Source organism: Clarias gariepinus, chromosome 23 (genome assembly GCF_024256425.1).
Source record: "Clarias gariepinus isolate MV-2021 ecotype Netherlands chromosome 23, CGAR_prim_01v2, whole genome shotgun sequence".
NCBI lineage: Eukaryota > Metazoa > Chordata > Actinopteri > Siluriformes > Clariidae > Clarias > Clarias gariepinus.
The window spans coordinates 12,649,584-12,663,538 of NC_071122.1; the positions used below are offsets into that span (position 1 = coordinate 12,649,584).

The 13,955-nt window shown below is 37.6% G+C and overlaps 2 protein-coding genes across 6 annotated transcripts in view; one reads left to right on the forward strand and one right to left on the reverse strand.

Annotated features, from left to right (window-relative positions):
- Positions 1–2,282, reverse strand: part of nisch (nischarin) — a 35,574-nt gene extending 33,292 nt beyond the window's left edge. For all 5 annotated transcript variants that reach the window (XR_008356172.1, XR_008356173.1, XM_053484006.1 and 2 more), the window contains exons 1-2: positions 2,040–2,282; positions 346–429 (exon numbers count right to left, since the gene is read on the reverse strand). Coding sequence is in view for 3 of the 5 variants with exons in the window: in XM_053484006.1 (XP_053339981.1) it covers positions 346–429; positions 2,040–2,120 (165 nt within the window). In the remaining 2 variants the exon portion in view is untranslated. The remainder of the gene's footprint in view (positions 1–345; positions 430–2,039) is intronic.
- A 5,035-nt stretch (positions 2,283–7,317) lies between these two features.
- wu:fb55g09 (coiled-coil domain-containing glutamate-rich protein 1) lies at positions 7,318–8,599 on the forward strand. Its single transcript, XM_053483699.1, has one exon. It carries the CDS (start codon positions 7,640–7,642, stop codon positions 8,228–8,230), a length of 591 nt encoding a protein of 196 aa, XP_053339674.1. The 5' UTR covers positions 7,318–7,639; the 3' UTR covers positions 8,231–8,599.
- The last annotated feature ends 5,356 nt before the right edge of the window (positions 8,600–13,955 follow it).

A 13,955-nucleotide genomic window follows, 5' to 3' on the forward strand; every position in this document is an offset into this window, starting at 1 on the left:
GACTCCCACTCTCTGCACAGTGAGTTTCAGCTTCTTACTTCTGGACGGTTTTGGAGGTTTTTAGTCCCAAAGCACAGAACATAGCGGTATAAAACAAGCTAAAAAAAAATTTATGTCGTTGCCATCATTTACTGCAGAACAAATTTAACTGCGAGTATAAATTAAGCAACTTAATCTAACCTATAGCTATTATAAACTTGCCAGTATAATCTATGGTGAAAAATATGCATCAATGAAAAAGGTTTTTGCAAAACATTTAAAGGATGTTTTATTTGTATGCAGTATGTTAATTAGGAATTAGTTAGTATGAACTGTATATCCACTGCATACAAGATTATAACATACCTTTTCGTGCAGTTCATGAAAGTCACTGTAGCGATGCTTTACAGTCCACCGGTGCTCCCCAACCTTCACCTCGATTATATAAACCTAAACAGAGGCAAATCAGAAAGAAATCGTGTTAGCAATTGCAACAGTTCTTGATGGTTCTGCATTTTGGACATCTAACTAGAACTTACAACAAGGTGAGTTTTCTTAATGAATATATAGGTTTACTATTCTCTCATAACTGCAACTCATTATCTCCCAAGTGTCCCACCAACTTTAAATGTGAAACCAAAGGATCCCAAAGACAGCAGTTTGGTGAAGATGTCCTGGTGGAAAACGAAATCAAGAACACGTCCCCAAACATGGAGGCGAACATTTATTCAAGACCTCAATACACTAAACATCACAACTGAACAAGCTACGGAGACCCTCCGGCAAGATCAGAAACATTGGAAAGTACTTGCTGCCTGACAAGTTACTTATTTAGTTATGATTTTATATATGTACACACACACACACACACACACACACACACACAATCATTCATATACACAGAGAAACACACTACAAAAACAATTTATGAACACAATTTAACCTAATCTGCATGTCTTTGGTCTGTGGGAGGTAACCAGAGCACTCGGAGGAAACCCGCCAAGCACGGGGAGAAAACAGACCCCTTGACCCTGGAGGTTCAAGCCCACGGTGATAACAACTTCGTACCTCCAACAGAAAAATTCACATATAACAGTTTTCTCTTTTAATTCTATGTCCGGCGCTTACACATTTATATAACAAGCTTAAAGGCCACATCCAAATCATTTCATTCTCTCGTACAAAAAAATTCTGATATTGCCATATATTTCTAAATATGTTTAATACATTATGAATTAATGCTGATTTGACTTTTTTTTTGGGGGGGGGGGGATTAGTTAATGATTTATCAACCATTTTAAAACAGTGTAATAAAAAATTATAAAAGCAACCTGTGTAAACAAACAAACTCATCTAAATTATACAGCTTTCACTTTCTTTATAATTATTTCACCAAAATAGTTTACAGTCTACAGAAAGTAATACAATTTCATCACATCCGGAAGTACTGTGAGGCGCGAGACGAACCAAACGAACTTAACTAGCTGGTTAACGCTGTGTGAACTAGCTTTGTAGCTAACATAAATTGGATGATAAACCTGAAAGCAATGTTAGAGCCATAAAAATACATTTTTATTATAGTGAGCTGTATGAGCCAATTAGCTAGTTATAGTTTAGCAGTGTTTCTCTCGCTAGCTCAAAGGTCTCGTCGATTGTTTCCAAGCTTTCTGTGAACTTAAAAACACATAACCAAGCTGGTTAAACAAGCCAGTTAACTAAATCTGCGCAGTTGTATCCATACAACATAACGTTGATAAATAATATCATGTTGTCTTTGCGATAATTTCACGGATTTTGACGTAAACATTGGCTCAGTCCCAAACCTCCCCTTCCTCACTATAAAAGAAAACTACAATGCACTCGAGTGTATACCCTATCTAGTGCACTCTATGTCCACTAGAGAGGCGATTATGACGCGGCCCACAGGATAACTGTCAGAAGATAAGCGGGAGCACTATCAGAGCATTCTCGGGACACTGGATCAGGAGAAGCCCAAGCGCAGCATCTAAGCACACTTTATTATATTCATAGGATGCATATTAATGTTCAATAACTTGTACCGTGTAGTTCTCCACCAGTTCCGATCCAACGATGCAAACACTTCTTTCTGTGTTTTGCTCCGTAAACCCCTCGCAGTCCATTTTCCCCAGGTTACAATTTTCTGCTACACCATCATACAAAAACCTGAACCCGGACAATGACAACGTCTGATGCAGAAATGTCAGCTGAAATGTGCAAAGAAAACATTCAGTCCCCGTCCATGACTGTTGTGATTCGAGCAGAGAACACAGACACAGGCTGGATCATTTCCCTCTACTCTTGTAGTTCTGAAAACATGAAGTCCAACAGCGCCTACTGGTGTACTGGAGAGCGGAAGCTGGCTCCCTGACGCACTGTGTGTTGTGATACTTTGCTATTAAAACCAGCAGTAACCTTTTTATCAATTTGATTTACACTAACGCTTCTATTGGATCGGGCTAATTCTGTATGTTATTATTTGAATGAGGATGGGTTCCCTGTTGAGTCTGGTTCCTCTCAAGGTTTCTTCTCAGGGAGTTTTTCCTTGCTCATCAGGGACAGTCTTATCATTTTGATTCATACACATTCTTATTTCATACAAACTTAAATCATTCTTTTTATCGTGTAAAGCTGCTTTACGACAATGTCAATAGTTAAAAGCGCTACACAAGTAAATTTAAATTGAATTAAACTACACAGGGGCTTACGCCCACTATGTGCAACACTGTTTTTTGGCTGCGCATGACCTTGGCACCGGTTCACCGGTTTTCCTTCCTTGTAGCACTTTTGGAATTTTCTGACCAATGCAGTTCAGGATCATCCCACAAGAGCTGCAGTTTTGGAGTTGCTCTAACTCAGTGCTCTGGCCATCACAATTTGGCTCTTATCAAAGTCACTCAAATCATTATGCTTGTACATTTTTTCTACATGAAATTTAGGGACAAAAGCTTCACTGCCTAATATATCCCACCCACTTCCAGGTGCTTTGTAACTGCACCTACTGCGACACTGCCAAATTGTGCTGGCTAGTGGACTGGGTCAAAGAAATTCCGTACCTGCAGCTCTTGTGAGATGTTCCCAGGCTGCATTGGTCAGCGCCTACCGAAAGTAATCCAAGGAAGGAAAACCAGTGGTACTAGAGACCAACACTCACTGATGCACATGGGGAGTGAAGGCTGGCCTGTGTAATCTGATCCAATGTGAAAGCTGCTGTAGCTTAAATTGCTGAAAAGGATAATGCTGGTTTCCAGCAATGGCTGTCAGAACACGGAAGTCATTTCTGTTTTGGGTGCAAAAGAGGGGCCTACATAATATTAAGTCTTTAAATGACGACTCAAGACGTATCTGTTTCTTCAATACTTGGACTAATCCCCTCAAAAAAAAATCACAACAGTGTTTGACTGATGGCACTTGGTTAGTAACCCAGTGTAAGTATCTATCCATGACTGGATAAGAGCGTCTGCCAAATGCCTAAACGTAAGTACGTGGTCATAACATTATGGCAGTTCAATGTATGGTCACAAGAATGTGGACATTTGACTATATAGTTACAAATGTTTAATTTCAGGTTTTAAAATAATTTTTTTTAAATAATATGTCATTAGTGGTTAGCACTATGGCCTCGCACCTCCAGGGTCAAGGGTTCAAATACCACTTCAGGTCTGCGTGTGTGGAGTTTGCATGTTCTTCCTGTGCTTGATGGGTTGTCTCTGTGTACTCCGGCTTCCTCCCACAATCCAAAGACATGCAGATTAGGTTAATTGGGGTTTCCAAATTGCCCATAGATTGGGAATGACCATCGTGCATTGACCTGCCAACCCGCCCTCTGAAGTAACTGCCACAGAAACGATGGCTATATCAGATATAATGTCACTCAAAGTGACCGATGGCATGTGGACAGACCAAAATAGCAAAAAAATACCTCACAGGGGGCCTTGCCCATGTACACAGGATAAGCAATATAAAAGATGGATAAATGAATAAATGTTATTCTTCGATTTCCCTCAGGATATAATAATCTATCTTATTTTAACCAGTACAAAAGCTAAATAACACCAAAGTCTCCAAAACATGCAACCGTTAGAAACTTTTTACTAACTGCAATGAAAGTAATAAAAAAAAAAAAACAGATGTAAAGAAAGAAGTTTGGTACGGCTATCATATAGCACTGCCTTGCACTTTTACACAAAACCAAAGCCTGCCACATGGTGGAGCCATGGGTTGAATTACTGCCTCACAGCTCAAGGGTCCCTGGTGAGATCCTGAGCTCTGGTAACTGTCTGGTCGAGTTTTACATGTTTTTCACCTATCCCTCCAGGCTCTCGGGTTACATTTCATTTCCCCAAAACATGCTGGTATGTGGATTATCTTCTCTAAATTACCCCAATGTGCATGGTACTATCCATGTTGTTTTGTGCACCCAGTATGTACCCAAGGAGAATAATGTGGTTATTGTAAATGAATAAATTAATATCTGGCTTTGTGTTGTTTTCAAAATTACATGTGAAATCACAATACACGGGTTGACTTAGGATTTAGGAGTTGGAGGGGTGCTACCTGTTTAATGGATGTTTAATTTTATAGCCTCGGAACTGAATTTAATCTTAAAAGGTGACAAACACAGGCTGTAAGGTGACAGACATATATCTGTTTATGTTTTAGGAGTCCAATTTAACTGTCTACTATTGGGTCAATAGACCACAAGACTTTAGCCTTTATTCGTTGGTAGTTTTTACATCATTTCTTTCTTTCTTTTTTATCTTTTAAAATCCCATGAAGGCTTTCAATTGGAATAACTGGGATGTTTTGTACATAGACTGCATTTAACTATCCAACTGCTGATGTGAGTTGGAGTTTTTAATATGGCATGGCTATAAGGCCAAAAACAATTATCTTATATCCCCAAATTATATAAGGCAGGAGCGTTGGCTCAACATTTAAGACTTTGGGTTACTAAACCAAAGGTCAGGGTTCAAAGACCAGGACCACAAAGGAGCCATTTTTGGACCCTGAAGCAGGGGCCTTAATCCTATCTGCTGCAAGCGTGCTGTATCATGACTGACCCTTTGCTCTGAGCCCAGTTTCCTAATGACCTGGGATATGGGGGGAAATGTTGTAATGTATGTGTGATGAGTAAAAATAGTACAGTAGTTATTCTGTTGTTATGGCTATGAAATGTGTACTTCCTGGTAATTATTTCATACTGATCTGCAAAAAAGACTTTACTTTGAGAATTCATACAAAGTGACATACAGTGTATAGATTCTTGTGGTTCCAGAAGTCTAATAAACCATTTGACTTTATCTCACTAATTTTTAAATGCAACAATATACTGTACTATAACCACTATAACCTCAGTGCTTCCATAACAACTGCCTTGACGGAAGTAAAACATTAACCCATTTTTATGAAAAAAAGTAGTTAAAGTTCTTTCTTCCATCTTATTATTAAGCAGAAGCTCAGCTCCACTTTCTATTTACATGACCTAAAAGTAGAAGTGCTATTAAACCTCTAATTAGAAGCTAGAAGATGCCTAAAAATGTGCTCTAGGACACAGGATATCAATATAGACTAGTCATTGATCATTTCCTTCCACCTAATAGGTAAATGAACAGACATATATGTGTTAGCTGTAACAATGCATGTTGTACTAAAATATATCATCAGCTGATATTAACATGATTTTATTGTCTTGTTCATTAATAATCCCAAATTTAAGACAAATCTGGCACAGATGCCAGCCTCATCTGGTCTTTTTATGATCTGTTATGAGACTTTTCCTTATTCATGTGGTACAAGAAGGCTAAAGCAAGGTTGTGTAATAAGTATTGGCATGCATAGACTAAACTGTCAGAACATATTATGATTATTATTAATTGTTTTAGCAAAGGCAAAAATAATGTTAATGTTTTAATATACTTTGAGAATGTTTTTCTTTTAACGGCAATGTTTTGCTGTGTACACTGTACATTGTTTTCCATCCAGTGTGTATAAGTTATGAATAAGCATTACTTCAGCTTCCCTAATATATAAAATCAGTAATATGAGACTACAGTGTAGTTGGTGTTATTTTTACCCCTGTCAGGGGTGCTTCTTTGGCAGTTTGTGAAACACTAGCTTCCCATTACAACTCACACTCAGGTTTTTTAAAGATATGGTGACTTTTAGTCTGTCTAATGGTTTAGATGATTGTTATTGGTCTTCTTGACACAACCCTCCCATTTTATCTGGGCTTGGGACCCAAATGGCATCCAGTGGCTGCGGTTTGGACATTGGGTGGGAACTGAACCAAGACATGGATGATTAAGTGTGTCAAAATGGGAATTCAGTGAAAACATGTTGCTTCAAGGTGTAAAGGAGAGAAGGTGTATGGTATTTTTGATGTTTTCCCCAAGTCACATGTCAAACATCTATGTACATAGAACATTATCTTACATTGTTGGAATTAAGTTCAGGGATGATAAGTGAAAATTCCAAAACCTGAATAAGTATCAAAAGATTTTTTTGGCCATGTGTTATAAGAGAGAACGTCATTGTGCAGGTGAATCTTAGGTTCAGAGTATTGTATAGACAAAATAACCCTGTCTCCTCCAAAGTGGTCACTCCATTGAGTACTGAATCTAATTACACTGCTTCATTATTTGTAGCGCCAATTTTGGAGCCGTTGCTTTCGTGTTAACGCTGTTGTTCATGTCCACAACAACCTCCATAAAAAGGTAAAAATGGTCGGCAGACTTGTTCTTTCTGTTAAAGTGGTAGTGCGCTAGTATGCAGTTTTGCACGTAGCTTCTTTGTGCCTTTAAGGATGATACATCTGATCTGTTACCTGTTCGAGGTTCCCTTTGCTGATAGGTTTAGCCTGTTTGGGATGGCAATAACTGATCCTAGACCAGCTGTACGTCCAACAACCATTCAATGGAAGAAACCATTATTTCAAAGCTATGGGTGGGGCTATAGTGTAACGTAGTGTGCTTTAAATGCCTTAAATCGCTGCTTGCCCATTATTTATATACGAAATATTTTACTTATAATTCTGTGATATCGTGTATTAGACTAGGGTTTTATACTTTAATTGTATTTTCCATTCCAAACAATAAGCGACCACCCCCTTAAACTCGAGCGCACGCCCAGCGTCCTGATGCTATATAAGCAGCTATGCAGTCGCTCCTCCATTGAAAATAACTGCCAAGAGCTTGATGGTGTATCTGCGGGGTTGTGAGAAGTAGTTTGTTTGTAATTAAAAACGTCAAACAAACTATAAGCTCATTTCCCCACGATTTAACCTCATATTTAGACGTGTTATATATATATATATATATATATACCAAGAGTAACGACGAGAAAGAAGGTGTTAAGCGGACTGTCGAGGGGTGTGACTGAGTCAAACTGCCTAACGAGGAGGCACCGCGTCAGGCTATGAACCTGCGAAAGCCAGTGACAAAGAAAAAAACGGAGAAGATTGTAAAAAGGTAGAGCATATCGAGATACTGAGGGTGAACCCCCTCGAGTCGAGAAACAAAACCTCCCCATTAAACGGGTGAGACTGTTCTTTGTTTCCTCGTCGGGAAGACGATGTGAAGAAGATTAAGAGGAGAGAGAGAGAGAGAGAGAGAGAGAGAAGATAACGCTATACGAAGACAGAATGTGTGGGAAGGGAATGATGTGCCACAGTGAAGTCCAGAGCCACGAGCTGTCAGTTAAACACGAGCTCAAGCACGAGGAGGAGTCGAAGAGAGCCAAGCACAGCTGGCACAGAAACGGAAGGAGGCGGTGGAACAGCGAAAGCGGAGATCTCCGCCAGGTTCTCCGCCGCAACCCGCCGAGACCACGGCGCTTCTCGGGCTCCGTGTCGCTCCGGCCGGCCAACGTCCGCGGCCGCCGCGCGCCAGGGATGCGCGCGCCACGCAACACCAACCAGTTCCTCATGCACGAGAAGTACCAGCTTATGCACATGCGCTCTGATTCAGTGGGCACGGACAGCTCATCCGACTGCGAGCTGGACCCCGCGGACATGGACTCGTACCTCGGGGTGCTCGAGAACGCCCGCGGCGCGCTGTTAGACAGCCCCGAGCTCTCGTTCACCGCCAGCCAGGCTTTCCACTTTTTCACGTTCCCTGAGCTCGAGCGAGAAGACAGCATGCAGTACTTTCCGTCCGAGAGTGACGTCATGCAGAGCGAAGACTTCATGCTGAGGGACTTTAAACAGTTCTGTGACACCGTGGCTTGTACATGAAACACTCGCCACAGGTAAACACAGTGTGTGGTGCACAGGCCAGCAGAACAACATGAACGTTTTTTTTAAAAATAAGATCTTGTTATCATGTTGTGTATTTGTTTTTGTTTTTTTTATGATGCATTGTTTTGTTACGGAAGTAATTAAAGCAGTAAAGTAGGAGTGTTAGAGCAGCCAATCAGATTTCAAGATCACTCAGTCCCTCCTCCTCCTCTTTTTGGGCATCTAGTGCACTTCAATCGACTAAAGAAGCCCTATTTCCTGTGTGGTGCACTTGTTTACGGAGCAGGGAGCCACTTGAGGTTCAGCCATATCTTGTTGTTTAAATGACTCTTTGTGAACTGAAATAAAAATCACGTTTTTAAGTAATTTCTGTGTCCACTTAATATACTTTTTTGTGTCTTATTTTAATCAGACAATCTATAGGGTATCACATAATATAGATATGCACAGTTAATATATTAACAAATACTTACTTATATACTATTAAGTGTTTGGGTCCTTCAAATATAAATATAATGCAAATATATATGTAAAAGTTAAGAATTAAATTAAAAATGTACATTTAAAATTATGCAAGCTGAACAAAGACTGAAAAGGAAGGTTGATGGTAAAAGGTGTCAGAAACAATTACAAGTTAATCAATCAATAAAGGACGTAGAAAAAAGAATAGATTCATGGTCAGAAAGGTTAAAGTAGCATGCATGGCAAAAACAATGCATGTTGTTAAATAATAGATTTATCATGACAGGAAATGTATTGGTGCAGCATGCATGACAAAAATGTCAATGCAGATGTTAATAAAAAAAATAGATTTATCATGGTCAGGAAAGTATTAGTGCAGCATGCATGGCAAAAATGAAATTGCAAAATAATACATTGCAGTTGTTATACATTTGGTTCACAAAAGTGATTTTTTTTTTTTTTTTTTTTTTGCATATTGGATTGTAACCCACGCTCTAGTTACTAGGGTGGTTCCCACTTCCTTAAGTATGTATTTTTCAACTGGAAATGTGTGTGCTGTGTATTTTGCCCAAAAAAAGCCACAAGTACATTGCAGCATAATTTGCTTTCAGATTAAAGCTTTAAAAGTGCACTTTGTTCACCTTTTTATATAATGCTAAAAATACATACTAAACAACAAAAGGTATATGCTTAATGGTAACACAATGATAAGAAATCTTATAGTACAGTTTCTGAGTGCATATTATAAACATGTATAAATCAAATGACATCTCATTACTAGTACCTCTGTGTGCATCTTTCATGTCAGTGATTCTCAAAACAGTCTTTAGGGCCACCCTCCCCTTCCTGTCCTGTGTATAAAAGAAAAAAAAATACCTGGGCCGTGTAGTAGTGCCCTAGGTTTTTCTAAACTTAGACTAAGCTTACACAGTTCGCAAGTATATTAAATGATGAAGAGCAAAACAACAATGTGGGAAACGGTGTAACTGATTATATTTACTTAGGCCAAAAATCATGATCACAGTCTGATCGACAGAGCTGTGCTGTGTCCGTATAAAGAGCAACAGTGGTGTAATGTGGCTTTTGTTTTGTTTTTTGGAGTGAGGAAAGGGAAGTCTTTGTTGTCACATGTAGTATTATCAGTAATGTCAATACTTATGATACATTAATAACAATTTATATATGTTTAAATGAGCCCTCTAACCAAAGGTCACGTTTGTCACATGCTGTTTGATGCATATCAGATGCACCAAAGACAGGTATTTAGCAAGTTGTTTTTGACAGTCATATATATACAGTTATATATATATATATATATATATATATATATATATATATATATATATATATATATATATATATATATAAAACTAATAACTCATTGTTTGACCCTGCATAAAGTCTGAAAAAATATTTATTACAATTATTTAGTGTTTAGTATGAAATCTTTATTCTACAAAATCTGTGCATGCATGATTACTTCCGAGGATCATGTACAAAAAATTGCAAAAACGTTTGCAATTTCCTTTGAGAATTCCCTAGTTATAAATTTAGGGACAAAAGCTTCACAAAATTCCCTTGCACATTTTGTGTGCAAAGGTGAACACCACAGCTTTAGAAAGTAAAAGTCCTGCCACATATTTGTTTAGTTTGTTCTGTCTGTTAACTAAACCAACTGATTCTAATTAGCAAAACTCATCTAATTAGTAATGTCATCTGTTTTATGCACAGGGAGAACTATAACGTATCACATATGTTGTCTTAATACTTCATTGTATATCTAATGCTACAGCACAGCTGGATCCTAAATATTTATTGGATGAACAGTATAAAAGTGATAAAACATACTGTATAAAAAAAATTGTAAATATTAAAGCATAAATTATGAAAACACAAAAAGACCAATGTAACAGCCTTGTACATTTGCATGTTTTATTTCAAATTCGAAATTTCATTCATCAAATAGACAACAGTGAAAGCAGTTGAAGTGAGGCAGTGAAATGCTTATACAAGAAAAGAATGTAAAATACAAAATCTACAATATGTAGTAATTTTGTTGCAGTGAAATAGAGCATTACCTAGAAATACTGTATAAAAAAATATGAAAGGTATGAACTGTGTAAATAAACTGTATAAAGTCTATGGAATGTGATAGCAGTGGCACTATCCATCTTTAAAGTGCATAGTTAGTCCTCATTCATGTGTGAATTAAACCAGAAATGTTCAACAGACAGTATGTGTGGTGTGCTCCAACACATGTGTAAAGGAAACACAGCAAGTCCAATCGATTTGAACTTTTGAAGTTTTATGGAGGGTTGGGGGGGTTAAGATGTTCCAGTGAAAGGAACTCTTAATGCTTCAGTATACCAAGACATTTTGGACAATTTCATGCTCCCTACTTTGTGGGAAGAGTTTGGGAATGGTCTCTGCCTGTGCACCAATGCACCAACTTAGTGTGTTTGTTTTCTTTAATACTGGCAAGTAATTAACCTGTTAATTTGGCATGTTAATTTAACGCGTAAACTACAAAAGAAGGGCATGACCTGATTTTCTACATATTAAACTGCCTATCATAGTGGTTAGCACTGTGGCCTCAAGCTCCCAGGTTCGAAGGGTTTGGTTCCCACCTTGAATGTTCTCCCTGTGCTTGGTGGGTTTTCATATGTTATATCAGGGAGCTTGCTAAGGGATAAATTGATAAAGCCAAAAATGTGTGTTTGCTTAATTTATATATATATATATTTTAATTAAATTTCTGTTAGCCTTGTTTTTTTTTTTTTACTTAATTATACAAATAAATTTGGATTGAAATTGAATTACTCTGACAATGTACTGCATGCTATATTAAGAACATTTCCCACAAGTGCAACTTTATGGTTCACACACACATGTAAGTCAACAGTATGTTGAAAGAGATTGTGACAATGCAAATTAAACCCAATGTTTTCTCATTGTCAAGAGGATAGGCTGGACTGGGGTGGAATTTGGCTCAGCACATACAACACATCAGATAAAACAGTGTGATATTTGCTAAAAATCAGGTCATCCTGCCAATACACACTTGCTCTGACATGTCACAAAGCTTCCCTTTTATAGGTGTGCCACATCAAAACAGTCCTTCCTAACATGTGGTAATTATGCACAAGTGATAAGTTGAACTTCACTGATTTAAGCTGCCGTGAACTTAGTTAAATACTTTGTTGGTGGTCAAAGTAACATTTTGGGCTGAATAACTAATATGAATCACGTGCGTGGTTTTAGAATTCGCTGCTGAAGCAACAATAGAAATGAATTGAATTGTGTAATTTGTCTTTATGTGTTATACCAAAATCCATGTGATTTTATAACATGTTTATTAGACTAACTTAAAAAGTACTGTAATATGTTCTTACCAATTTTTGCTACTTTTACATTTAGTATTGATCACATAATAACATGACTTTATTGAACAATATCACCTGATAAATGTAACTTGCAGATTCAGACTATTTTCAGCTTCATGTCCAGATTGATGGCCAAGTTATTTAATCAATGTTCACATAAAACATCAAAATGTGGAAAATGTGATTTCAATGACTTCGAATGTGGCATGGCTTTTAGATTGAGTATTCCTGAAAAGTCAGATTTCCTGGGAATTTCAGGCAAAACAACTTTCAGAGCTTGCAAAAATGGTGCGAAAAAAAAAAATTGCAATAAGCTTGTAAGCAATAAGCCAGGTTGAAGCCCTTGTACATGTCTGTCTGTCTTTTTGTATATCAGAACTCTCTGCCTAACTGATTACTATGAAGAAATAACATTTTGTAAGGTTGAGTATCTAACGCCTTGTTTACGCTAAGTTGCACTTCTTTCGTCGTCAGCCTAATACACACCCTGTTCGGTAATTGGAGAGTGAATCACAGATAGGAAATTTAAAAAGTGGATTAGATAAAGATTAGGTTTGGTCTTAAAACAACTCCAGCATGTTAAAAGTCACTTAAACCACATTAGCGCTGTTATTTCACTGGTGAAAATATTAAGTAATTCCAGGGAAAATATTCAGTTCAGCTTTTCTAATTAATATCTGCTACAAAATTATTAGCTACTAAATTAGTAATAAAGTAGATTATTAAATCCAGCACATAACTGTTCATTGTTCATAACATCGCTTTTACTCAACATGATTGATTTCACTCATGGTGCAGGTTAAACGTCAGGCAGATATGTAAGTACTGTACTGCAAAAGTTCCAATAGATTCTGGGCAGCATTCGATTTAAGATGAGCAAAACTAATTAGGGGCAAGTAGTAGGTAATTCATGTTTATCATGTTAACCCATGTTGTCTCTGTGTGAAGATATAGGCCTGAATCCTGACTGATAATCCCAGGGGCCTGTACCTGATATGTCTTTTCAGTAATCTATTTTTGTTCCTATACATTTGTGGCAACAGTTTGCAAAAGGCCTACGTAGTATGGGTGTGATCTTCAGGTGGCCACATATATTTGGCCGTACAGTATACGTATTTGTGACAATTAAAGGAAAAAATGGAAAAATGCTACCGAAATCCAAGGTCAGTGTTTTGATCCCTGTAACATGAATTGTAGCATAAATGCCTTCTAATCCATGAACATACTGAATTAAAAAATGTCCAACAATGGCAGCAGTGTTAGTATGGTGGGTGATCCCAGGCTCAAATGGTTCTTCAACCTCAGCTACAGTACCTCGCTCCAGTTAATCATTGAGATCAACTAAAGATATACTTGGAAAGAAATAAATCCAAGCCGTTAGAACTCTGACCAGGTAGTTACCACAGATGAATTAATGAATTTTGCAAGTTTTTGTTAATTAATGTACTCTTTCTCCTGCAAACGTTAGATCATACAGATTGCATGCACAAAAGCACAAAACCCCTGCCCCCAAAAACCTCCTGCAGGATCCTAGCTCCAATGCACACCTCTAGTCTAATGACTAACTTCCTGAAAAATAGTGTGTTTCCTAGTTGTATCTGTATAACTAAAGTTTTTCTATGCTTAGCGAGCAATTAAAATTTTACACATGACTAAACATTGATGACTGAAGAAATTCTTGTGCAACCCTGAAGGGTATAAAGAGTTGCATGGTATTGACGTCGCAGCTGGATATTAACAGGATGTTTAAAATGATTAAATTAAGCCTCTGGCTGTTAAAAAAAAATAATCAGACAAACAAACAGTGTAAAATAGCACTACTGAGTTTTTACCAGAAATTCTCTAAAAACTGGTTATAACATGCTCTTACTATCAGA

What these genes read in the sequence shown, in the direction of transcription:
- wu:fb55g09 (XM_053483699.1), top strand. Translation starts at nt 7,640, where the DNA reads ATGTGTGGGAAGGGAATGATGTGCCACAGTGAAGTCCAGAGCCACGAG.